The 25,505-nt window shown below is 44.4% G+C and overlaps 1 protein-coding gene across 3 annotated transcripts in view; it reads left to right on the top strand.

Moving 5' to 3' along the window:
• The window catches only part of RDH5 (retinol dehydrogenase 5), a 68,845-nt gene extending 43,757 nt beyond the window's left edge, over nucleotides 1-25,088 (top strand). For 2 of the 3 annotated variants that reach the window (XM_073663758.1, XM_073663757.1), the window contains 4 exons: nucleotides 12,858-13,188; nucleotides 17,665-17,923; nucleotides 20,408-20,571; nucleotides 23,012-25,088. In XM_073663758.1, coding sequence (XP_073519859.1) covers nucleotides 12,876-13,188; nucleotides 17,665-17,923; nucleotides 20,408-20,571; nucleotides 23,012-23,235 — 960 coding nt within the window. In that variant the 5' untranslated portion in view covers nucleotides 12,858-12,875 and the 3' untranslated portion in view covers nucleotides 23,236-25,088. The remainder of the gene's footprint in view (nucleotides 1-12,857; nucleotides 13,189-17,664; nucleotides 17,924-20,407; nucleotides 20,572-23,011) is intronic. The other variant, XR_012273872.1, reaches the window with a different exon arrangement.
• The last annotated feature ends 417 nt before the right edge of the window (nucleotides 25,089-25,505 follow it).

Below are 25,505 nucleotides of genomic sequence, written 5' to 3'. Positions count from 1 at the left end.
TCCCAGGCAGCATTCCATCAACCGCTGGAAGGTTCCTGGTGCGTTGCAGAGCCCGAACGGCATACAGTTGAATTCGCTGAGACCCATCGGGGTGGTGAATGCAGTCTTCTCCTTGTCTGCCTCTGCTACAGGAACCTGCCAGTACCCGCTAGTAAGATCCAAAGTGGAGAAGAAGTTAGCAGATTTTAATGCAGCTAAAGATTCTTCTATTCTAGGTAACGGGCACGCATCTTTGTGTGTGATACGGTTGACCTTTCTGTAGTCTACACACATTCTCATTGTGTTGTCCTTCTTTTTCACTAGAACTAGTGGAGCTGCCCAGGGGCTACAGCTGTCCCTGATTACCCCAGCCTCCTTCATGTCCCGCAACATCCCCTTTGCTTGCTGATAGTGTGCAGGGGGTACAGGTCGGTGTCTTTCCTTTATGGGTGGATGGTCTCCTGTGGGGATGTGATGTTCTACCCCCTTTACTCGCCTGAAGTCTAGCGGGTGTTTACTAAAGACTCTTTCGTACTCCTGAACCACCCGGTAGACTCCCTGTTTTTGGTGTGAGGGAGTGGAGTCAGTACCCACATGCAGTTGCTGACACCAGTCCTCCATTTGTTTCTTAGAGCTGTTACCTTCCTCTGGTTGAGATGGAGGCAAGGGTTCCACGGCCCTTACAGAATTTTGATTTATGGTGAACAATTTGGCTAGCGTGGCATACCGGGGCAGGTATACTTCTCTCTCCCCGATATTTATGATGCGGACAGGTACCCTCCCATGGCGTACATCGACCACCCCCCGTGCTGTCAAAATGGTGGGCCTACTGTCTGAGTAGACGGGCTCTACCATTGCTTGGTAGTCTCTACCTCTTAGACCTATAGCTGCCCGGCACCAGATCATCATCTCACTTTTCGGGGGCATGGCAATAGGGAACGGGTCACACATTCTCACGCTACCAATCTCACCACCAGATAATTCCACCTGTTGCCGTTTCATCAGTGCCCGGATTTCTTTTTGGAGGACACGCTGCTGGCTGGAACTGGCGTTCTTGGCAACCTTCTGTAAAATGAGAATCACCTCTGCAAGACAATTTTCAATTAAGTTAGTTCCCAAGGTTATTCTAGGGTGACTCTCATGACGGTCAATGTCCACAATGATCAGTCCTTGTGCCGCCAATTCGACCTTATCGACCTTAATGGTCACCTCTTTGAACCCCACCTGCGGCACGGGCTGACCATTGCTGGCGATGATACTCAGGTCGTCATCTGGGTAGCGGGTTATGTCCGAGTCATTCCAGTACTGCTTAAAGAGCACGTACGGGATGGTAGTCACCTGTGACCCAGTGTCTAGTAGGGCACTCATAGGAGTGCTATCCAGTACCACAGGCAAGACCGGACGTCCCCCTACGTATTTATCACGCCAGTTCGATGGGCCTGATGATCTTATGCCTGGGGGTTGGCCCTCTGCCCCAGGTTGTGCCCGTTTAAATGACAGTACCTTGCCATATGTCCGGGTTGATTGCAGCGGCGGCAGATGGGTTGTCCGTCCTCGTTGTATCTGTCGCTGGGTCTTCCTCTGGACGATGGGATCCTCCTCTGTTGGTGCCACGGGACGTCCTCCAGACTGGTGGCCAGCTTGATCCTTCCTGGAGGAGAGACCTGTAAAGACTGCACAGTTCGGGTTAGCGCTGCTACTCTTTTAGTTAGCTCTTGCACCTGATGGTGCAGGTCTGTAGCCGGGTTGTTGTCCAAAGCCTGCACACCAGCTCCTACAGGCTCTGCAGACAAGGGCGCCGCCTCCTGATGATAGGTAATAGCAGGGCGCCGGTGGGTTACAGCGCTACCCGGTGCCGGTTCTTGGAGCACCCGGATCGCCCTGTCTTTGAACTTTGCAAAGTCTAACCCAGGGTTCTGCAAGGCCATTGCACGTAACTGAGTTCGGTGGGCAGCAGACCCTCAATGAATTGCTCAGTCAACAGTTCATTTGCATTCCGCACACTGTCAGGGTCTGCCTGTTTAATGCCTCCCAGGGCATCTTGCAAATTCAAAGCATAGTCTCTTATACTGTCTTGGGCCCGCTGCTTGCACCCATAGAATTTCATTTTGATCTCTGCTGAGGTGCGGGTATCAAAGGTGTCCTTCAGACGGGCCAAGATCTCCTTTACGGTCTCCTTGTCCCTGACTGACCAGGACTTTACTTCACGTTGGGCTGCGGCGGTTAGCTGGCCTACCAATATGCTCACTTTTTGTCCCTCCGTCAGGGGGTATACTTTAAACAGGCTGTACAGTCTCTCTTTAAAGTCGCTTAGGGTATGCGACTCCCCTGAGTATTGGGGCAGCCAGGCCGCTCCGGGGATGTAAGGCATGGTGAACGGCATTACAGCGGCAGCGGCCGCGCTGGTGGTAGAGGGTCCCTCCGTGTCCGTCGTCTTCCTCCCCCCTAGTTAAGTGTGGCCTACCTTCCGACGATCCTCTTCTGTAGGCCGCGGCTCCGCTGATGCTGCTCCGGACGAGGACCTTGCGTCGCGTCCTGGTGACGTCAGCGTCGCTCTCTCTCCCTCCCAGGACTTTGCGCAGCGTCGGTGCGTGGGGCCGAGCTTCCGGTCTTGCGCGCTTTCGGCGTCCATGCCCCTCTTATTCCCGCGCGGCGTCCCGAAAATGGCGTCCGATGGCGGGAAAACGACTGTGGATGGCGGGAAAACAGCTGCGGATGGCGGGAAAACGGCTGAAGATGGCGGGAACCTTCTGAAGATGGCGGGAAACGGCTCCGGATAGCGGGAACCTTCACCACGGCAGGTATGATAGTCTTTTGAAGGCACGCAGTACCCGGTGGTTGCGGGCACGAAATCCTGCCGACTACGCCAAAGTTGACACGCCCCCTGGGCCTAGTGTGCACGTGTGTGGGATACCCGGAGCCGGATCTCTGGGGGTTGTAGTCTCTGTGGCGGCGACCCGGTCCCGTGGCTCAGGGTGGTCAAACCAGTGGCAGTCTTTTATAGCTTTTAGGTTAATTGTCCGACTACACCACCCGTGGATTGCGGTCAGGGTGTACTGCCGCTGCGAGGCAGTCCGCTGAGGCTGGTGTGGTGTGCGCAGCAAAAGATGGGATAACTCCCCACGGGAAGAGTATGGCCTCAGGGCAGGGAATGTGGATGATGGGAGTGATGGTGCACGGGAGTCCCAGTACTAGTAGTGCTGTATGCGGTGAGAAAGCAGGAATGACTCAGAGTCTTTGCAGTGCAGATCAGGGTCTTTACTGATGATATTAAGGCAGACCCTCCTGGGAGTACTGGCCAGCATAAGAGGCCTGGTCAGTCTGCGAGCAAGCAGGAGTTCCCCTGGCCAGGTGGAGTTGTAGGCCTCCCTGTCTATCTGCACTCTTCCTGGCTACCTTGCTGTAAGCGAGTGGAAGTAGCCCACATCCCTGAGTATACCGTGTGGTGCTCACCCGTATGGCTGGTGACTTGGGGCCTTCTGATAGCCTCCGCTCCTCGATGGCGGTGCTGGTCCCTTCCTTGTGACTGAGCCTCCGGGCTTCTATCACCAGAGGACCTGGAATCCCCTGCCGGCTGGGTTCTGCTGCTGGACTTAGAGGTTCCCACAGCCTCGGACTCCGTTGTCCGGTAGTAGTCTCTTCAGCCAGGACGAGCAATATCTCTGCTTCCAGTCCCTGGCACTCAGCTCCTGCTCCTACAGAGCTCCTGCTGTTTCTTTCCCTGTGTCTGCTTGTTCTCCCTCCAGGCTCTGACTGTCTAATCCCGCCCCAGACCCAATTTATAAGGGCAGGTTCCTCCCCTCCCAGGTCTGGGCAGGAAGTGTTGCATGCTTAAGGGCTCCTGACCAGAGAAACCTCCCACTTGCTCTCAGACGTAATATTTCTATTACTGTGGTAACCAGACCCCTGGGGTGCCACATATGCACCTGTCAAATTTTGTTTGAATGCAGATTGCACATTTTCTGTTAGTACAATAAACCTAATTTCAAGGCAGAAACATTACTGTGTCCAACAGTTATTACATATATCAAACTGAAATAGATGTTGCAAAAACACCAATTTTTATAAAACATTAAGCTTAAGATTAATAGGGGTGCCCAAACTTTTTCATATAACTGTAAAATGATTCATATTTCTTAACTGTCATTACATTTATTGTTGTATAATATTTTCCCTTTCTTCACAGCAGTAGCATTTTGACACACAACCCTCCCCCAATGTGTGTGTTTCTGTCCTTCACCGGATCAATAATGGCTGGAAAGATGGAAATGCTTTTTGGCCAGGAGAATTGCATTTCTGTACATATAAGCTCGGCTTTTGTTCCATTTATTTATGAACAGAAATAGTAACCTAACTAAAAGAGTCGGTGATGTAATTGCAGACATTCACTTTACATTCTTCACGAAAACTAGCAGATAGGTCGATAAGATAATAAAACAGTCACACGCTCTTCAAGGCTTTCACAACAAAGCTACAAAATGGAAAAGAATGTTATACAGTTAAACATTTCTCACTTCTACAAAGAGGATTCTGCTCTTATTTAGATGTTGCTTTTATTGTAATAGGCAGTTGCATGGGTTGTATACGCAGCAAGGGTTATTAATGTATGACCACTGGGACCCACAACATATACAAGAAGAGGGGTCTCAAAGTCCCCTGTGTAAATGAAGCAGTAGTTGACATGTGCGACCACTGATCCATTCCCCATCTATAGGGTTGTTGGTCACACATGCTCACTACTGCTCTATTCACACAGGCAACTTTGGGCTCCTGTTCACAAAATAAGTGAGGGTCTCAGCAGCTGGGCACAAGATCAGAGGAGCTGTCATCAGCCCCCTGCTCCACCGGGAATTCCAGCAAGACGCAGGCCACTTCCAGTCTCGCCTTGTTGGAGAACGCACACGCAGGGGGCGTTGGATGGCGCAATTGAGTGACGTCGCACTGTCTAGTGCCCACTGCTGCACTTCATAGAAGAGGAGACAGCGGACAGGAGCCTGGATTAGATGAGTATAAATTTTTATTTATTTTTTTTAATTCTTATATTTCTGTGCAAGGAGGCATAAAATGAGGGGCTGTGCATAGGGGAGGATAAAATTAGGGGCTGTGCAGGTGGGGGGATAAAATGAGGGGCGGTGCAGATGGAGGGAATAAAATGAGGGGCAGTGCAGATGGAGGGAATAAAATGAGGGGCTGTGCAGAAGGGAGGATAAAATGGGCTGTGCAGAAGGGAGGAAATAAAATGAGGGGCTGTGCAGAAGGGAGGATTAAATGAGGGGCTGCGCAGGTGGGGGGATAAAATGAGGGCCTGTGCAGATGGAGGGAATAAAATGAGGGGCTGTGCAGATGATGGGAATAAAATGAGGGGCTGTGCAGATGGGGGAATAAAATGAGGAGCTGTGCAGAGGGAGGGTGGAATAAAATGAGGGGCTGTGCAGAGGGAGCGGAAATAAAATGAGGGGCTGGGCAGATGGGGGGAAATAAAATGAGGTGCTGTGCAGAGGAGAGGAATAACATGAGAGGCTTTGTGGGGGGGCCATGAAATGGGGAGCTGTGCGGGAGACCATGAAATGAGGGGTCGTGCAGACGACAGCAAAGTATATGAGGAGCTGTGGTGACCACACTGTATATGAGTGTGGAGGATATTATACTGGGGGCTGTGGTGACCATACTGGATAGGGTGCTGTGGTGAATGTCACACTGTTTGAGGTGCTGTTTGTGGGCCATAATACTGTGTGGGGTGTGATGGGGGCCATCATAATATACATGGTGCTGTTTTAGACATCATACTCTACATTGGGGTCTGTGGTGGACATCATACTATATATGGGGGGCTGTGGTGGTGACCATACTATATATTGGCAGCTTGTTGTGGATATCATACCGTATGATAAGCAGCTGTCGCGACCATTATACTGTGTAGGGGGACAGTGTGAGGAGTGGTTACAGTTTGAATAGGGCAGCGTGGTGGTCAATATGAGAGCATAGTGTGAAGAGGTGGTACAGAATAGATATGGAGAGGGGACAGCGTGAAATGGAGGCACAATTTGGAGAGGGGTTAGCTTGGCGGGGGGTCAGTGTGGAGATAAAGGAAGTGTAATGGAAAATTAGAGAGGGGACAGCCATGGTATAGGCCGTGGTTCATAAGGGCGGATGGTGTGGCGGTTATAGCTGACAAAGGTAGACAGTGTGGAGGCCATATACCATAGGAGGCTTATTTAGGTCATAATATGACCAGATATTTTTATGCAGAGGGCATTTTAATAACACTCTTATTTTAAGGGCACTGTGTGGGGATATGCAGCAAAAGACCGAAGAGGGAGGTCTGCAAAGATGGGCTGTGGATGTGAAAAGTCATCATGGCATCTAGACAAGATGAAGATGAAAAGAAAGTCAACTCCAGAGAAGATGTCATCTATATGGTACAAAAAATAAAGATACTTAGCATGTAATTTGGCCAATTCATGCATGCCCAGAAGCCAACGACAAGGAAATCTCCTTTTGCTGGGAACCTATCTAATGTGAATCCTCGCCTAGGCTGAAACCTATATTTATATTGGTAGGTAGGATCCTGCTGTAATTAAAACCACCACAGGCTGATGGGTGGTGTGCTCGGTCAGAGGGCCTATATATAAATAACAAAAGACTGACGATCACTTCCAAACAGAAAACTGGTGTGTACAGGTGCATACTTAGAGTAGCCATCTTTATACATAATTAATAAATATGTAAACATGAAAAATAGTGTCCTAGGCTGCTGGGCTTCAGCCTAGGAGAGGATTCCCATTAGGATAGGTTGCCAGCAAAAGGAGATTGCCTTGTCATTGGCTTCTGGGCATGCATGAATTGGCCAAATTATGTGCTAAGTATCTTCATTTTTTCCTATTATCTAGAGCAGTAATGCAATTCAAATTTCATATATTTCATGTTTACATGCTATAGCCCTACAGAGTGCAACTTTATTTGTTAATTATGTATAGAGATATATGAATTTCATATATTTCATGTTTACATGGTATAGCATTACAGAGTACAACTTTATTGGTTAGTTATGTATAGAGATGGCTATTCTTAGTATGCTACTGTACACACCAGTTTTCTGTTTGGAAGTGACGGTCAGTCTTTTATTATTTATTGATATTACAATTGATCGTTGTACTAAGCTTGGTTCTTGTATTTAACAACTTTTTTTTTCTGGTCAGTGGTCATGTATTCATGTACTTATGGTTGTTCTGTTGATATATTCATGTACTAATGGTGGTTCTGGTGACGTATTCATATACTGATGGTGGTTCTGGTGACGTAATCATGTACTGATGGTTTTCTGTTCATAAAATCATAGAATCATAGAATGTTTGAGTTGAAAGGAACCTCCAGGGTCATCTTGTCCAAATCCCCCCTGTTGATGAATTCATGTACTGATGGTGGATCCAGTGATGCATTCATAAACTGATGATGGTTCTGGTGACATATTCATGTACTGATGATGGTTCTGGTGACATATTTATTTACTGATGATGTTTCTGGTGCCATATTCATGTACTATTGATGGCTCTGGTGCTCTAATTATGTACTGTTGAGGATTTTGGCTTCATATTCATGTACTGATATGATGGTTCTGGTGATTAATATATCACCATAATCATGATCACTACATGAATACAGCACCAGAACAACCATCACTACATTAATTTGTCACCAGAACAGGAATACGTCACCAGAACCACCATCTATACATGAATACATCACCAGAACCACCATCAGTTTTGTGTAAGCTGTATTTGTCGCATGACGGATGCAAAAACTATCTACCGTATCCCTTTATAGTAGGGGTCTGTTTATTTTTCATTAGGGTATCTGCCGAATGCTGGACACCTTAACCCATTAACGACTGCCAATACGCAATAAAATGGCAGCCTTATTCCCTCATGAATGATTAAGTGAATAGAGCCCCCAGAGTCCAAAAATCTCCTGGGTGTCAGCTACGGGGCCGAGATCTACCGGCTGACACCTGGCAAAAAAAGCAAGGATTTTTCTTATTGATTCCTGATCTTATCACAGTAATCAAAAGCCCAATAACTAGTAAATCATGCCCCTTGTGTCATCCCGTTAGTCATATTAATTTTTTTAAATTTTATAATTTTTATTTCTTTCATTCTTTGTCGTTAGGGTTGGGCTTAGGATTAGCATTGGGTTTAGAGTTAGGATTGGGGTGAGGGTTGGGTTGAGGCTTAGGGTTTTTCAAAAGTAAAAAAAAAGAAAATGATGATGATATGATGACTAGTGTTGAGCGCGAGTGCCCGCTACTCGAGTTTGCATCGGGTGCTCGGATATGAACCGAGTATCGCGGGTGCTCGAGTGACATGCTCGAGTCCCCACCCCGCATGTTTCGCGGCTATTATATACTAAAAAAAAAACATGCGGGGATTGCCTGTCATACACGGTCAATCCATCATTGTTTTTTGGCTGTCTAACAGCCACGAAACATGCGGGACGGGGACTCGAACATGTCACTCAAGCACCTGCGATACTGAAGGCATAGCCAAGCACCCGATGCAAACTCGAGTAGTGAGCGCTTGCGCTCAACACTAATGACGACATATTCAATATGACGAACTAATGTTATCAAATTGTGTAGTAGCTGTGGGTTCAAAAAGCTCACTATACCCATGGATAAAATCATTGAGGGGTTTAGTTTCCAAAATGGGGTCAGTTGTCTGGGGTTTCTGCTGTTTATGCACCTTAGGGGTCCTGCAAATGTGACATGTCGCCCGCAATCTATTTCAGCCAATTTGTGTTCCAAAATTCAAATGGTGCTCCGTATTTTCTGAGCCATGCTGTGCGCCCAAACTGAACTTTTTGACTACATGTGGGTTATCGCTGCACTCGAAAGAAACTGAATAACAAACCATGGGGTCCACTTTTTGGTGTTACCTCTTGCAAAAGTGAAAAAATTGGGGCTAAAGCAACATTTTAGAGGTAAAATTTAAATATTTTTTTTTTCATTCCATTTTACATAAATTCCTGTGTAGCACATGAAGGGTTAAGAAATTTACTGACAACAGATTTGATGGCTGCAATTTTTCAAAATGGTAAAAATTTTGATTAGGTTCCAATATATGGGCCCCTCAAAGTTCACTTAAATCTGAATAGGTCCCTAAAGAAACATATTTTGTAAATTTGTGGAAAAAGTGAGAAATTGCTGCTAAACTTTTAACCACTCTAACATCTTAACAAAATAAAATAATGCTTGAAAAATGATGCAGATGTAAAGTAGACATATGGGAAATGTTATTTATTAATTTTCTTGTACAACATGACTAACTGGTGTAAGGATATAAAGATTGAAAGTTTGAAATTTGCAATTTTTTTTTTAAATTTTACAAATAAACGCAAGTCATATCGAACAAATTTTACCATTATCATGAAATACAACAGTCACGAAAAAACAATCTCAGAATCACTGGGATCCATTGACGCATTCCAGAGTTATTACCACATAAAGTGACACTGGACAGAATTGTAAAATTTGGCCTGGTCATTAAGGTCAAAATTAGTTTCCTTTATTAGTTTCCATAACTATCCTTGGGTTCTACATTTAAAATATAGGATGTCAGGGATGAATATTGCTATTTTGTCCCCTGTATTGTGTAAATGGTCCGCAAAAAATGTTTGATTCTGTATCTAACTTTGAAATTGCACTCCCTGTTAAGTCACATCCCTAAAGTACACTACTTTTTTGTACTTTTGATGTTATTTTTTTGGGAAAAGGTAACAATTCTACTGGAAGTGGTCATCAGAGTTTGCTACCTAACACATCGGAGGTGGAACGTGAATTAGGGGTCCTGTTACCTTAGTCTCTGACCCATTCCTTTGCTTTGTGGTGCAGGGGTGATATCGGCTTCATCTGCCTAGGGCACCAAAATACTTTACCCCGGCCCTGATACCAGCCCATAGCAGTACTCCACCTCTACCTTTCTGAATTGAAGTGGAAGTGTGTGCCAGTTACTAAACCAGTCAGGGTCTATTCATCTGGTCTGTCAATACTTATACTCCCTGCCACATTCCGACTACACGTGCGCGATCTAGCTCAATACAAGTGAATTTAATGAGGTCGCGTAAATCAAGTTGGAATGTGGCCGGAAGTATGCAAATCGCATACTTGCGGTTACATGACCGTGACGCACCCCTGGGCCTGTGTCGCACAGCGTTGCGCATGCAGGAGCTTACCCGGAGCCGGATCTGTTGAGGGTTGTAGTCTCGTGGCGGTGACCTGGTCCGTGCCCAGGGAGTCAGACTAAGTGGCGTTGTATTAGCGGTAGATGTTGGACGACTACGCCACCCGTTGAATGCAGCGAAGGAGCTGCCGCTGCAGGGCAGACCGCTGAGGCCGGTGGTAGGATTGTGCAGCGTGATAGTATCACCCCCAACGGGAGGGGTATGGCCTCAGGGCAGCCGACGTGGATGATGGGGGTAGCAGGAATCACTCAGAGACGATGTGGTGTAGTTCAGGGTCTTTACTGGTGATAAAGATAGACCCTCCCAGAGTACTGGCTAGCGATCGAGGCCTGGTCAGTCCTTGAGCAGATGGGATCTCCCCTGGCCAGGCGGAGTTGTAGGCCTCCCAAACTGACTGTACTCTTCTGGCTACCTTGCTAGAGGCGGGTATAAGTAGCCCACGTCCCTGAGTGTACCGTGTGGTGCTCACCCGTATGGCCGGTGACTCGGGGCCTTCTAGTGGCGTCCGCTCCACGACGGCGGTGCTGGTCCCACGCGTGTGACCGTGCCTTCGGGTTTCTTGGCCAGAGGACCTGAAATCCCCTGCCGGGCGGTTTCTGCTGCTGGGTAAAGATTAGTCCCCACAGCCTCGGACTCCGGGTCCGGTGATAGCTTCTCAGTCAGGGCGAGCTTTGCAGCTGCCAGCCCCTGACTCCTTATAGCACTGCTCCCACAGAGCTCCTGATGTTCTTTTCCTATATCTGCTGCTCTTCTCTGTCTCTACTTCTTCTCTACTCACTAACCCTGCCTCAGCCCTAGGTTTATATAGGGGAAGTTCTTCCCCTCCCAGGACTGGGCAGGAGGTGTGGCATGCATAGGATCCCTGACCAAGAGACCTCCCACCTGCTCTCAGACGTAATATCTCTATCACTGTGGCAACCAGACCCCTGGGGTGTCACAACCGCCTGCTCCCAGCACCGGCACTGCGCATGCAGGCTTTCTTGCCAAACTTGGACAACCCCTTTAAGAGAAGCCGTACAATTCAATCTGTCATTGAAGAAGTTGTCTCATCAAAATGTTTATTTCTTAATCCCTCCTATTTTTGTTTATAATGGTGTGTAAGTGCATTATAATACTCATCAATGGCCATCTTCCCGGTTTTCCAGCGCTGCTACAGTCCTCTTTTGGCCCATGTAGGACCAGAATGGCTCTGGAAGTTGGATAAGAAAAGTACAGGGTGAAAAATTGCTGTAACTTCTAAAAGAAACAATATATTTTACTGAAACTTGCACTGTACATACCTGTACATACCTGGTTCATGAGAAACTGATTTCTATTTTAAAGCAGGTGTTCAAAATGTCCACCATTCACATCCAAGCCCGCCTACACGCACCGTTCCATATTGATGAATGTTTTCCACAGGACGTCTGGGTTCATAGCCTGAATTTCTCGCTGTATGTTCTGTCGGAGGCCTGTAATGTTCATGGCTTGTTACTGTTCACCCGACCTTTCAAATGGCCCCAAAGTAAAAAATCCTGTGGTGCTAAATCAGGCGATCTTGTTGGCCACATTCCCTTGGAGATTACTCTGTCATCAAAAAAGACTGCAATACACGGTTTGGACGGCATATTTCGACCTAACTAACCTTGGCAACTTTTTAAGGAATCAGGTTTCCAATAAGTTTTTACAATGAAAACACGCTCGTCCAAATTGTATCTGTACATTGTTAACAAATGAAGAAGGAATTCGGCAGGAGGGAAATGCAAGCACCAGACATAACTACCTACGCGCAGAAAGGTGTGCAGCAAGTCTATCTCATAGTGGAGACGACTGGCTGGGCGACAAGTTGGTGAGACCACTCGGTGTGAGGCAGTCTCTCATCACTGTCGCTGAGGTTCATTGCACTCTGACTTCTCATGAACCAAAGTATGTACAGTCCAGATTTCAGTACGATTGACTGTCTCTTTTAGAAGTTACAGCAATTTTCTGGGTAAAGTAGTGAGTCAATCACCCTGTATTTTTACTCATTGACACATCATTGCATAGGTAGGTAAGAGGGTTTACGAAATAAAAAATTGCATGAGACTTCTTCTCTTAGAAGCAATCCATGCAAAACTAATAAACTACTAGTGCAGGACCAAAAAAGACAGAGCATGACTCAGAGAACCAGAGAAGACATAACCCTGTGTCATGCCCTACACACATAGTTTAATATTTGCCCAGAAGTATTCATTTAAAGAGAATGGCCCCGATTTATCAAAGTGTTTGTCAGAAAACTGGTGTAAAACACTTTGTAAAGTCGCAATTTTTTTGTGCAAGCGGATTTGCGCCAAAATTTTGCAACTTTTGTCATTTTCTCGGTAACTCAGTGGTTAGCACTGTTTTTTTACAGTGCTGGAGTCCAGGGTTTAAATCCCACCAAGGTCAACATCTGCAAGAGGGAAGAGTTACAGTAGGTTAGTGTGCTGATGTGATAGGCCGGTCTAAAGAGTTGTGTTTTTAAAGCACGCCATCAGAAAATGACATATTGTTTTAGGTTTTTAGTGTACACATATGTAAGCAATAGTGACGATTAATATGTGTTGTTTTGGATGGGTGGCTTTGGGCATGACCTTTAAATTTTGCGTACAGCAGATATTTATTTGCCTTCCTTTCTAACACAGGCCTCCTAAAAGGACTCCATGTGGTGCTACGTGATCCTGTTTGCCATTGCGTGGGCTATTGGATGGTTTCTGAGAGACAGACAGACAATCTCACGACTGTCCGACAAACATGTTTTTATCACAGGGTGTGATACAGGATTTGGCAATCTATTAGCCAAAAGATTGAACAGAAAAGGTTTTCATGTCCTGGCCGGATGTCTCACAGAAAAAGGAGCAAATGACCTCCAAAAAGCCTGTCCTACGGGACTAAAAACCACTTTACTGGATGTCACCAGCCCAGACAGCATCAAAAAGGCGGTGGAATGGGTAAAGGCAGAGGTTGGGGATAGAGGTAAGTAATCAATCATAGACAGCTAAATATAAATTCCCAGTAATAATGCACTGTAACTCTACTAATAATATAACTGTTCATGCAGGGACCTTTTGTCTAATGATTATTGTTTTTATTGTGTTGTATTTTTATGATTATATTCATTGTGTTATATAGAAAAATAGACTCGATTAGCACAAAAATAAACGTTCAAATATTTACATATTTAAGAGTGTTTACATAGATATCGATAATTTATCTTGTCATACTATAGTCACAGCAATTTTGATGAATGACAACTATTGAGTAAAATGTTGCATTTCTTTACGGCAAGGGAAGCACTGTTTTTTTTTATATAGAGAGAAATAGATATAGATATATATAGATATGTACTCTTCTTGGTATGTAAAAGAAGAATTCTAAAGTGTGCCTGTACCATACCTCACAACTTGTAGGGAAGCATGCTCTTGCTTATGCCCTACAACAAGTTAGAAATGCATACCAGTCTGATCTGCCCGTTCTAATTATTATTATTATTATTATTATTTTTAGAACACCATTGATTGCATGGTGCTGTACATGAAAGAGGATTACATACAAAATACAAATATAAATTACAGTGACAGACTAGTAAAAAGGGAGAGAGGGCCCTGCCCTTGCGGGCTTACAGTCTACAGGATAATGGAGAAGGATACAGTAGATTGGGGGGTTGTGGCAACTCCGATGGTGGTGAGGTGACAGTAGGTTATTGCAGACTGTAGTGAGGTGGCAGCGGGGTCAGTGCAGGCTGTAAGCTTGCTTGAAGAGATGCGTTTTCAAGTTCCACCTGAAAGTTCCGAAACTGGCAGCTAATCGAATGTGTTGGGACACAGAATTCCAGAGTGTGGAGGATGCTCGGGAGAAGTCTTGGAGGCGCTTGGGTAAGGAACGTTTAAGTGTGGAGGAGAGAAGAAGGTCTTGAGAGGACTGGAAATTACGTGTTGGAAGGTAATAGGGGATTAGGTCAGAGATATATGGAGGAAACAGATTATGGACGGCTTTGTAGGCCAGTGTTAATAGTGTGAACTGGATACGTTGGGGAAATGGGTGCCAATGAAGTGATTTGCAGAGGGGAAAAGCTGAGGAATAGCAACGCGAGAGTTGGATTAGTCGTGCAGCAGAGTTAAGGACAGACTGGCAAGGTGCAAGAGTGTTAGCAAGAAGGCCACAGAGAGGGAAATTGCAATAGTCGAGGTGGGAGATGATGAGGGCATTCACTAACATTTTAGTAGAATAATGGTTGAGGAAAGGATGGATTCTAGAAATATTTTTGAGTTGGAGGCAGCAGGAGGTAGCAAGAGCTTGAATGTGCAGTTTGAAGGACATTATAGAGTCAAGTTTTGTCCACATTGAGCTTTAGGAAGAGTGATGAGAAGAAGGAGGATATGGCTGATGTTACACGTCGCTAGGTTCAGATAGCGGCGAGACAGGTTACATGAATTCTTTGGAATCCTGGGGGAACCGTTACTCAGTGTGACCATAGACCATGTGCTGCAGCTTCTCTCAGGCACACAGGGGTATAGACCCTCAGGCTCAGACACGTAGGTTGTTTCACTTGCTGACCAGACACACTTGACAAGAGTCCTCATAAACGGTAGAACAGTAGCATTTAATAAGGAGCCGCACAGCCAGTGCAAGTTAAGTCTTATGAGCAACAGGCTCCAGTCACAAACAGTACAGTTTCCTTAGCAGCACAGCAGTTCACAGTCTTCCCAGTAATACAGGACAGCACAATTCTAATGCAAAGGCACATTAATGAACACAGCATTCTTTACAGCACAGTGAGATAGAGGAGGGGTGAGGGTTTGCTGAGGGAGATTATCCATGTGACACCATTTCTTCTTGTCCTTATCTTTCTGCCTGACAATACTCTGCACTGTTAGTTCAGGAACTTTACCTGACCTGTGCTTAGCTTCACTCCTGACTTGAATCCTTTTCACTTGCAGGGGCCTTCTGTGAGATACAGAATACACACACCACCTTTCTCTTCTGCTCCAGCCAGACAGTAAACAACTTAACTACAATCCCCCTGGGGTTCTGCCAAAACACTCCCCTTCTCCTGTGACTGTGTTAACCTCTCTAGTTGCTGGATGCTTCTGGAGCACAACACTTCCTGTCTCATGTGCTTGTGTTACTTCTAATAGTTGCTGAATGCTTTTAAAGCAACAGCACTACTTCTGCATGTCACACTCTGCAACAGCAATACTTCTGCATGTCACACTGATAGACACTCAGAAATTTGGGACAGCAGAGAGGTGACGTCTGGGCCAGAGAGGTATATCTGAGTATCATCAGCGTTTAAATGGTACCGGAAGCCATGGGGCTTTATGAGTTATCCAAGGCCAAAGATATAGAATTGAGAAGAGTAAGGGTCCCAGAACAGAGCTTTGAGGGACACCAACAGAGAGAGTGGGATGAGGAGGTAGTGTAGGAGTGGGAGACACTAAAAGTGTGGTTGGAGAGGTATGAGGAGAGGGCAAGGTCTTTGAGCCCCAGGGAAGAGAGGATATGTAGTAGGAGGGAGTTGTTGACTGTGTCGAAGGCAGAGGACAGGTCTGGAAGGAGGAATATAGAGAATTGTCTGTTAGCTTTGGCAGTAAGTCGGTCGTTAGTAATTTTGGTCAGGGCAGTTTCGATGGAGTGATGAGCATAGAAGCCAGATTGTAGGTCGTCAAAGAGTGAGTTAGATGAGAGATGGAAGGAAAATTCATCATGGACATGCTGTTCAAGTAGTTTGGAGGCGAAAGGAAGCGGGGATATGGGGAGAGGAGATGAGTGAGCTCTCTTTCGGTGATGGTGGGGAGGACGGTTATGGGGAGAAGCAGTGATCTTTTATATTTAGGGGTTGTGGTGGATGGGCAGTAAAGACTTGCCTTGTTTGGTTGATCTTATTTTTCAAATGTGTGGCGAAGTCTTCTGCAGAGATGAGGGAGGTCGGAGGGAGCAGTGGTGGGCAGAGGAGGGAGTTAAAAGTGTTGAATAACTGTTTGGGGTTGTGGGATAAAGAAGATACAAGGGTTATGAAATAGACCTGTTTAGCAGAGGTGAGGGATGATTTGAATGCGAGTGTTGCTTGTTTGAATGCTGTGATGAGAGTGTGTTTTCTTCCAACGCCGCTCAGCAACCCTGAACACTTGCCAAAGCTTTTTAGTGTGGTTATTGTGCCAGGGTTGTCTATTGATTTGTCGCACTCTGCCATGCATGAGAAGGGTGAACGAGTTAATAGCTGATACAGGAGTGGTGTTGTAGAAAACAGTGGCACAGACTGTGTCATAGAGTGAAGATATGGAGGACAGTGGTAAAATAGTCGGAGAGCGTGTGAATATCTAGGTGTGTGAGGTTTTGTAACTTGCCATACATTTACTTTTAGAGAGTCATTCTTCTATATCAGCATTCTGCCATTCCTGTAGGTGCAGGAACTTCCTCTCCCTTACTTCCCAGCATGCATTGTGCCTGCCATTATCTAATGATTTACCTGTTCCAAACAGATATCTCGCCTCTCTCTTTAGCCTGTTTAACAGACAGATGAGCAGAGACAAAGCCCTTTCCACTTCCTGTAATCCATCATCTTGCTGTATCTAATTCTAGACACTGATTAGATCTGACATCAGGCAATGGACAGCAGGTTAGACATTTAGGAGACACCTAGCGGATGGCACTTTGGAGGCATTTTCCAGGGGAAAGAACTCAAAATGTTTAAATATGTTTGACAGATTTGCAGATTGTCTATCTGTTAAGTACAAGAACCATTTAATCCTATTTCTAATAGTAGGACCACTTTTCTGTAATCTAATTATGATCAAACCTTGCAACCTTCTGCTGTCCATTTACCACTCTGATCCCCATTCTGTGTGTGGTGATGTCTCGGTTTCTCTAGCTGTCAATGGTTCCTGTATGAATGACATTTTTAACCTTTAAAGAAGTTGTACACTACTTTATAATAGCCCCCCAATGTATCCCCCCGGGGCCCCTAAAACTTTTTGTAAATATCTTCGGTGGCCACTCACAGGCGTCACGTGACTCCATGCTGACGTCACGACAAGTGAGGCGTGACTCAGCGTTAGGGTCCCCGCGGTGGCTGCTGAGTTGTGGGCGGGGTTATTCCCCTGCATCGCACCCGGCATCCACCGCGCGCTTTCCCAATGAATGGGTAGAGGCAGAGCGCGCAGTGCATGCTGTGGAACCAGGAAGACAAATACCCCCGGCTGCTGACAGCACTTGTTGTGACATCAGCGGATGTCAGAGCCGACTGCAGCTGGGCGTCACGTAATGCCTGTGAGTGGCCAGTGACAGCGCCACTCACAGGCATTATCTGCAACATAAGGTATTTACAACAAGTCTTAGGGGCCCCGGGGAGATACATTGGGGGGGTAATATAAAGTACTGGACAACCCCTTTAAGACCTTCACCATTGCTTAGAAGGTTCTTTGATATTCATCTTGTTTTTATCTGGTATAGGTCTCTATGGTCTAGTTAACAATGCTGGTGTTGCCAACCCAATTGGACCAACTGAGTGGATGACACTAGGGGACTACAGGAAGGTTATGGAAGTGAACACATTTGGCACTATTGGAGTGACACTAGGTTTTCTGCCTCTGGTAAAACAAGCACAAGGACGAATAGTTAACATGGCCAGCGTACTTGGGAGACTATCAGCCAATGGAGGGGGTTACTGTGTGTCTAAGTATGCGGTGGAGGCTTTCTCTGATAGTCTCAGGTAAGAAGCATTATTAGTCTCTGTCCTTTTATTCCATGTTTTTCTGGACACTTCAGTGCCACATTGCAACATGTATTGTTAGAATTACACCTCATTCAGACGTCCGTGAGCTTTGTACAGTATGTGCTCTATTCGCATTTTTCGCACATAGATGCCATCAGTACACAACCCGTGTGCTGTCTGTGATTAGAATAATGAATAGGAGAAGCTTGCAAATCATTTTTTCATGAGTGAAAATCACTGATGAAATCCTGATGGTAAAAACTGACACACAGACGAAACACTGAAGAAAATCAGTCTGTGTTTTTACGTACGAGAGAAATCACAGAAGTCTGAATGAGTCCTTAGAGCTAATGATCTATACACTGTATTAAGATGTAAGTGCATTTTGTGTCCATCTAAAAAGACGGACACCGCTGGAACAGATGGAGCACTAAGTGATGGCCCGTGCCTCATTACAGTGAACGGCTCTGTTGAAGGTTACATCTAAATCCCATTTTTCAGGACTTCAGCCAGAAATCCTTGATGCAGTCTCAAATGTAGGGTCAAAGGTCAATGTGAATATAGCCTTACTCATTTAATTTGTGGCTTTACCATTATGAAACATTAGTGAAAAAAGTGCTGTGTATACTCTCTAGTAAGTCATAATACATACTTTGTATTGTTAAATAATCTTCGTTTTATTTTCCAGAACTCCAGTGTTCAATATATTTGCACTAAACTGCGTTCCAAATTATTATGCAAATTGGATTTAAGTGTCATAAAAATGTAATGTAATGTAATACTTTTTTTGTTGTTTTTTTTCAAATAAACTCATGGATGATATTGTCTCAGGGCTCTTTGGATCATTGAAATCAACCTCAAACACCTGTGATAATTAGTTTGCCAGGTGAACCCAATTAAAAGAAAACTACTTAAGAAGGACAAATAAGAAAAAGAGAAGGAAGCCTCACCATGTATACAGTAGTATTCTTGCTCCAAAATGAATGCAGCCTGATTCCAATCTGTTGACCACTGGAATGTAGCAGAAAAGAACTGAAGAAAAAGATTGAACCCTGGCAGCTGATAAAAATGAGCAATCTTTATTTCATGTCTTTAAAAGGGGATATCCGGGCAATAAAAACAATGAACATTCTGACGCGTTTCTGGCCGAAGCCCTTAGTCATAGAATGTAAATGATACACTGCGGAAATACTATTTAAACAAATTTCATCCAATGGCATTAGGGCACAAATTACCATATATTAATTATTTGATACATTACGGGTGAGAGGAGGAGAACACATTCAATACATACTGTATATGTGCAAAGCACAGAATCATATAGCAATATTAGATACAATATAAGATAAATGTATTATAAGTGGTGCATGTATCGACAGAACATGAACAAAATAGAAAACAATCAATGATGAAACATCATGCACCACGTTGTGTTGCATTGCTGCTTGATGTGAACATGGGTGTATGACCCAAGATAGTGCACAGATTCCACAATGCACTGGATACAAATTACAGTAGTTTTGAAGCAGCAATGAAAAATCAGCTAATGAATGCACCCACGGACCACTGGAAAAAATCAGAGAAAAATAGCATTTGCATAATAATTTGGAACACTGTGTATATATTAATTTGCAATTTTCTTGAATGGGAACTGGCTGAAGTATTATTATTATTATTATTATTATTATTATTATAGCGCCATTAATTCCATGGCGCTTTACATGTGAAAAAGGGTTATACTTAGCAGACAACAAGTACAATAGTTTGAACAAAAAAAGTCACCGACTGGTACAGGAGGAGAGAGGACCCTGCCCGCGAGGGCTCACAATCTAGAAGTCTGGAACAGCAGCTCGCACGTATGAGTTACTGTGCCCTGTAAGTTGGACCCCACTCATCAAATGGCGCCTGATTTATCTGGCTTTTAGTGTGGTCTGTACAGCAAGTAAGGGTTCATTTACACTGGCTGACCGTGGCTGGTAAAAGACCACCAATCAGCTACATGCAAGCCAATCAGTAGTCATTTAATAGCCTCTTTCAACCACACTCCCATGTGCACAGAATGATCAATACTATAAACTGTGAATATCATTGTTCTCGGCAGCACATGTCCTGTTTACATAGGATGGTGTGCTGCCGAGAGTGATCATTTTTAAGCAAGTCTAAAAGTCATTTCACCCAAAGAACAAACATTTTGCTCATTTGTCTGGTCATCGGCAGACTGTTGTGACAGACCTTTAATTGGTAACAAGCTCATTACTGATTATCGGCCAGTGTAAATGTACTTTAGGTCAGTACAGTTCTGCACTATTAGTAATGGGGTAAAATAATAAAAAGAAGCTCATTGTTCAATTGTAGCATCATTTAGAGATAACCGAGACTGCCAGCACTATGGCTGTAAGAAGAACACGCTGTGTATGAGAAATGTTTGCCACCCTTTGTGGTTTTAAAATAAATGTAATGTGATTTCTATTAATGCTACAGGAGAGACATACAGCACTTTGGTGTCAAGGTTTGTATTATAGAGCCGGGCTTCTTTAAGACGGCAGTAACCGATCTGGAATCTATTGAACATTCCCTGAAGCAGCTCTGGGACCAGATGCCACCAGAGACGAGGAAGAGTTATGGAGACGTATTTTACCAAAAATGTGAGTTTCCAGGAGTAGGGGGTTGTAAGGAGTGCAGAACGATAAGTCTCTCACTATACATTTCTCTTCACTGTTGTTTTTTTTTTGTTCTTTCCTGCAGCTACAGCCAAGGTTGTAATTTAGGAGTAGAGATTGTGCAGATTACAGTTACAGAATGTACAATGATGAAATCTCTCTAGACAAGGTCTCTACAACCTTCTGGGCCACAATTTTAAATTGTTCTGACTTAAAGGGGTTTTCCAACACTATTTTCAATTTTTAAAGAAAACCTGTCATGCTCAAAAGTGCTATTTACCTGCAGATATAGGGTTAATCTGATAAAGTGCAACCTTCATGGCTACTGGGAGGAAATTAATTTATATCTTCCCGAGAGACACTTGTTTTTACTCATAGGGGCGTGCATGGAGTGATTACAGGCATCACTCATTATACTGTTAGTGGCAGCTGTATTGACTCCCTGACACTTTGATTGACATCCTGCTCTGCAGCATATTTGTGCAAAGCGAGCTGTCAAAGTGCTGTGGAGTGATTACAGCCATAGTTCACCATATAGTGAGCAATGACTGTAGTTGTTCCTTGCTCGATCCTATGATTGAAAGCAAGCTGCTCCCGGGAGGATATAAGTTCCATTCTCTCTGCGCTTTCAGTAAAACGTCAGGCAGCATTTTAAAGCTATTTCATAGAATCATAGAGTCATAGAATGTTAGAGTTGGAGGGGACCTCCAGGGCCATCGTGTCCAGCCCCCTGCTCAATGCAGGATTCACTAAACCATCTCAGACAGATGTCTGTCCTGCCCCTGTTTGAAGACGTCCATTGAAGGAGAACTCACCACCTCTTTTGGCAGCCTGTTCCACTCATTGATCACCCTATTTACTTACAGATTAACCCTAGTTCAGCAAGTAAATAGCATTTTTCCCATGACAGGCTCTCTATAAAAAAAAGTTTTTCAACATTTTAAATCCCCTTGTGAAGAACCGCACATCGCAGCCCCGCCTGACGTCACTAATATTTCGGAGTCATAAGGTCTGGTCTCCCTACTTTCACCAACGTGACATTCCGCACCCCCTGGAGATATTTACCGACAGCTTGGCACAGTTTTAGAGTGAGAGAGGGTGGCCCACGCGACTACCGGCGTGGCAGAACACTTGCTCACAACCCTGACAGGCTGAGAGACCCCTTTCACAAACACCAGTAAAACAGAGCCTTGCCAGCCCAGTAGGACTGCCACCAGTTCCTCATTAGGTATAAGCCATAAACCCAGTTCATTAATGGGATTATATCAGGCCAGAAACAAGCCCCTGTAGTATGTGACGTAAAACCAAGAAAACGGACGTGTGGATTCGTGGATCGAAAGAAAAGAGCAGCACAAGGTTAAATTGGATATACAGTATAATCGCCTTAAGGGCACAATAGACAAAACACTATATACACAATGGATATACATATATCGTGGTCAGATATGCAAATACATGTGTTAGTACAATAAGTATAAGCAGATGATTCAATAGTCAATTACCAGGTGGATGTTAGGCCTTGGTGCTGCACAGCAACATGGGAGGTGTGTGGTGCCAACGTTTTCCTTTTTTTCCAACACAATTTTTGGCCTTTCCCGCCCCCGGGATAGTCCTAACTTTTCTCCCCATAGATCTGGTAGCTGAAACTTCAAAACCTATGATGGATCATAACTTCTCAATGGAAGGTCATAGAGAGGAAGTTTTGGCGCCATTGGATCTGGCCAGGCCCCTGTTACTCTTGGAGACCAAACACTGATTCGCTACCTGGCTTCAACTAGCTGTTCTACGTGTCTCCTCACTCCGGCGTGCCAGACCCCACCAGGTGTTCAGCCTGTCCCAGAGATCTCGAAAATGTAAACAGTATACGGCTAGGACGTACGATAACACCATAACTCCTTATGAAATTACGGCTTCCTTACATCTGGGGGGATCTTTAAAGCAGCTTCGGCTCCCAGCAGGGGTTCACCCTGCCAGAAAGTCATTGATACCAGCTAGGCTTCTGGAGGTATGAGCTTTTCCACTTGGAGCTTTTGAAGCTGGATCACCAGCTGAGCCAGGTGTTCTGTCTCAGCTTCACACTTTGAAGGAGGTCTATAATCTTGAACTGGATATGATATAGACGATTGATGTGAAATTATTATATCCCCCATATCCTTCACACCCCTACATACATTTTTCTTTTTTAACTATTGATATTGTCATTCTAAACAGTGTCCACCCACTGCACTTGCACTTAAAACTTCAGAGATGGATTGGTCTACAATTTCCAAACTCCATACTACAAGAAATTCATGCATTTAATAAGCATTAAAGGGCTTTTACAAACATGCCTTTAGTTAGGGGTCTAATTTCCTGATGACAGGTGTGCCTCATAATGTATTCTACATCTAATATTTTCCAATATCATTGATTTCCTTTAATCCAGATATGAAAGTGCAGAGGCTGATCATGAATTTCATCTGTGATGCCGATATCTCCAAAGTGCCAAAATGCATTGAGCATGCCTTACAAGCAGCGTACCCCCGAACAAGATACAGTCCAGGATGGGACGCCAAGCTGGTGTGGCTACCTGCATCTTACATGCCAGCCTTTATCGTGGATGCCGTCCTTGCCATTGTTCTACCTAAACCAGAACAGAGAGTCCGTTAAGACTCATTCCTGAAAGTGTTCCAAATCTGGATCTTAGTAAAGTGAAGTTTTCATTTTCAGTCTGTGATAAAGCTTGTTTTGTACTGGAAATGTATGACCGCTAAGAGGCTCCACGCATAATCACAATGAAATGTGTGGTTTGTATTTATGACAGAATTGCATATTTTCTGTATATTTTCTGTTAGACTGTGAAATAGCGCTTATTAAGTGTGGTTTTAGTAGGCTGCTGACTTCATGGTGGAACCACTGTAAGGATTGAATGTGATGGTTCGTTCTGGATGACAAGTCAGAATTAAGCTGCTGATATTAACTCACATGACACAAAGTCTATGTAGTGAACATTTAACACATTTTAATTGTAGACACTGATGTAGTTTCTAATATGAAGCTGCATTTCTGAGATTGAGCTTCTATAGAAGTAAACTGTGAAGTAAATGGGGTTGAGCCGCAATACCGCACACAACCAATGGACATGTATGGAGCCATTTCAGGAAGAAAGCAACCATGTCTTTAGAAGGGTATGTACTCACGATGTGTCGAGGCCTGTGGAAGAGCCACCTGCGGCTTCCGCTCATTTTATGCAAATGAGTGGCGGCCATTTTTTTTTTACATGAAAACTTTCCCCATAGAGGTTAGGTCTATGGGGAAAGCCCACATGCGGACCCCCAGGAGAAATTGACATGCTGTGGACTGGAAAGACGCACCGCATGTCAGTTTCCGCAGGTGCCCAGTTCCGCATAGTGGACATGGGATTTCTACAAATCCCATCCACTATGCTGTAACATCTGGCCGCTGCGGGTTTGACGCTGCATAAGTCCACAGCGTCAAACCCACAGCGGCTTCTGCCCGTGGGCACACACTCTTAGTCCTGGACAAACCCCCTTTAAAGGGAATCAGTCACATTATGAATGTTATCATCCTATGTGCATGAACGATGGTATAGAACAGAAGGAGAAGATTGATGTACAGTATTATGGGAAATGATTCAGTATAAGGAAAAAGGGATAGATCAAGCTGCACAGATTAAAAGTTTTGAAGCTTTAATTGATCATATTAAAATCTAAAAAAAAAGTCCAGTCGTATCTATGAGCAAAACACCAACGCGTTTCTTCAAAACTTTTAATCCCTGCAGCAGGATCTATTCCTCTTTCATTCTATTGGTTTCCCATCCCTGGCAGTGGTGTAGATCCGAGCTCCGGAGGATTGTGGGCTATTGAGGTGAGGTGGCTACCTTGTTTTTGTCTCAAACGATTCAGTATACCTTATATTTTATTATTTATATCCCTGCATTTTTTCTGCTTAGGAGTCCGGTGTGCGGTCCTACTAAGTGATTGACAGTTATATTTTCATACAGTTAACAATGTAAATCACTGAAAAGGACCACCCACTAGACTCCTAAGTATAGAATGAGCAGGGATCTAAATAATAAACTGCAAGTTACACTGAATATTTTCCCACAAAACTATTTATTAATCTGATCTGCTCTGTATACGTGCCCACGGATCAGACTGCATACCCAATGTGACAGGTCACCTATATATTATTTTTAGCCACTTTTTAGTTATAGCTGTATCTGGATAAGTTTTGTAGGCAATGTGACCTAATTTCTAGCCACATCTACCAGCCACACCTGAATGTCTTATATGCCCCTCTGCCTATATTGCTGAAAACCTTGCAGCCTGATTTTATGTTTAAAATACTAGAAAAGCTGATAAAGGATTTGTCATCATCTGACACAAAGTGACAACTCCCAGACTTGTAACATATTGAAATCACTGTGACAGTTTAGATTTTTCTTTATAACTCTTTAAGTGAATGTATATCTGATTCTACTAATAAACAAGTTGCAAATACATTTTGCTTGTTATTGTTGCAATGTGTCTTAATTTGGTAAGAGGCATAAAACGTCTTTCATCCGGTTCTTGTTCTGAGCTGCAGATGACCACTTCTAGGATATTAGATGACTTGTCAGATGATATTACCTTGTGTTACCTGCTATAATTACATTTCATCATCATTAACACTGTATTTCTACTGACAACTCAAATGGAAGTGACACCACTGTACCACTCCGGATTTGCCAAGCAACACTTGCAAGTGAATGTTACACAGTGTGGTGGATTGGCTCACCCAACTGCTCACAGAGGTAGACACAGAAATATTTCTTCTGCTAGTTTATTCACATAAAAACTTAGCCCTTAAAATGTCGGATTAACTCCTCTCAGCACTTAGTGTGCTGGAACATTTTCCCTAGGTTCATATCACTGAAG

This window comes from Phyllobates terribilis, unplaced genomic scaffold (genome assembly GCF_046119375.1).
Source record: "Phyllobates terribilis strain yellow unplaced genomic scaffold, ASM4611937v1 Scaffold_2__4_contigs__length_985480577, whole genome shotgun sequence".
Taxonomy (NCBI): domain Eukaryota; kingdom Metazoa; phylum Chordata; class Amphibia; order Anura; family Dendrobatidae; genus Phyllobates; species Phyllobates terribilis.
Note: the sequence above shows the minus strand (reverse complement) of the source record. Positions and strands in the feature narration are given on the sequence as shown.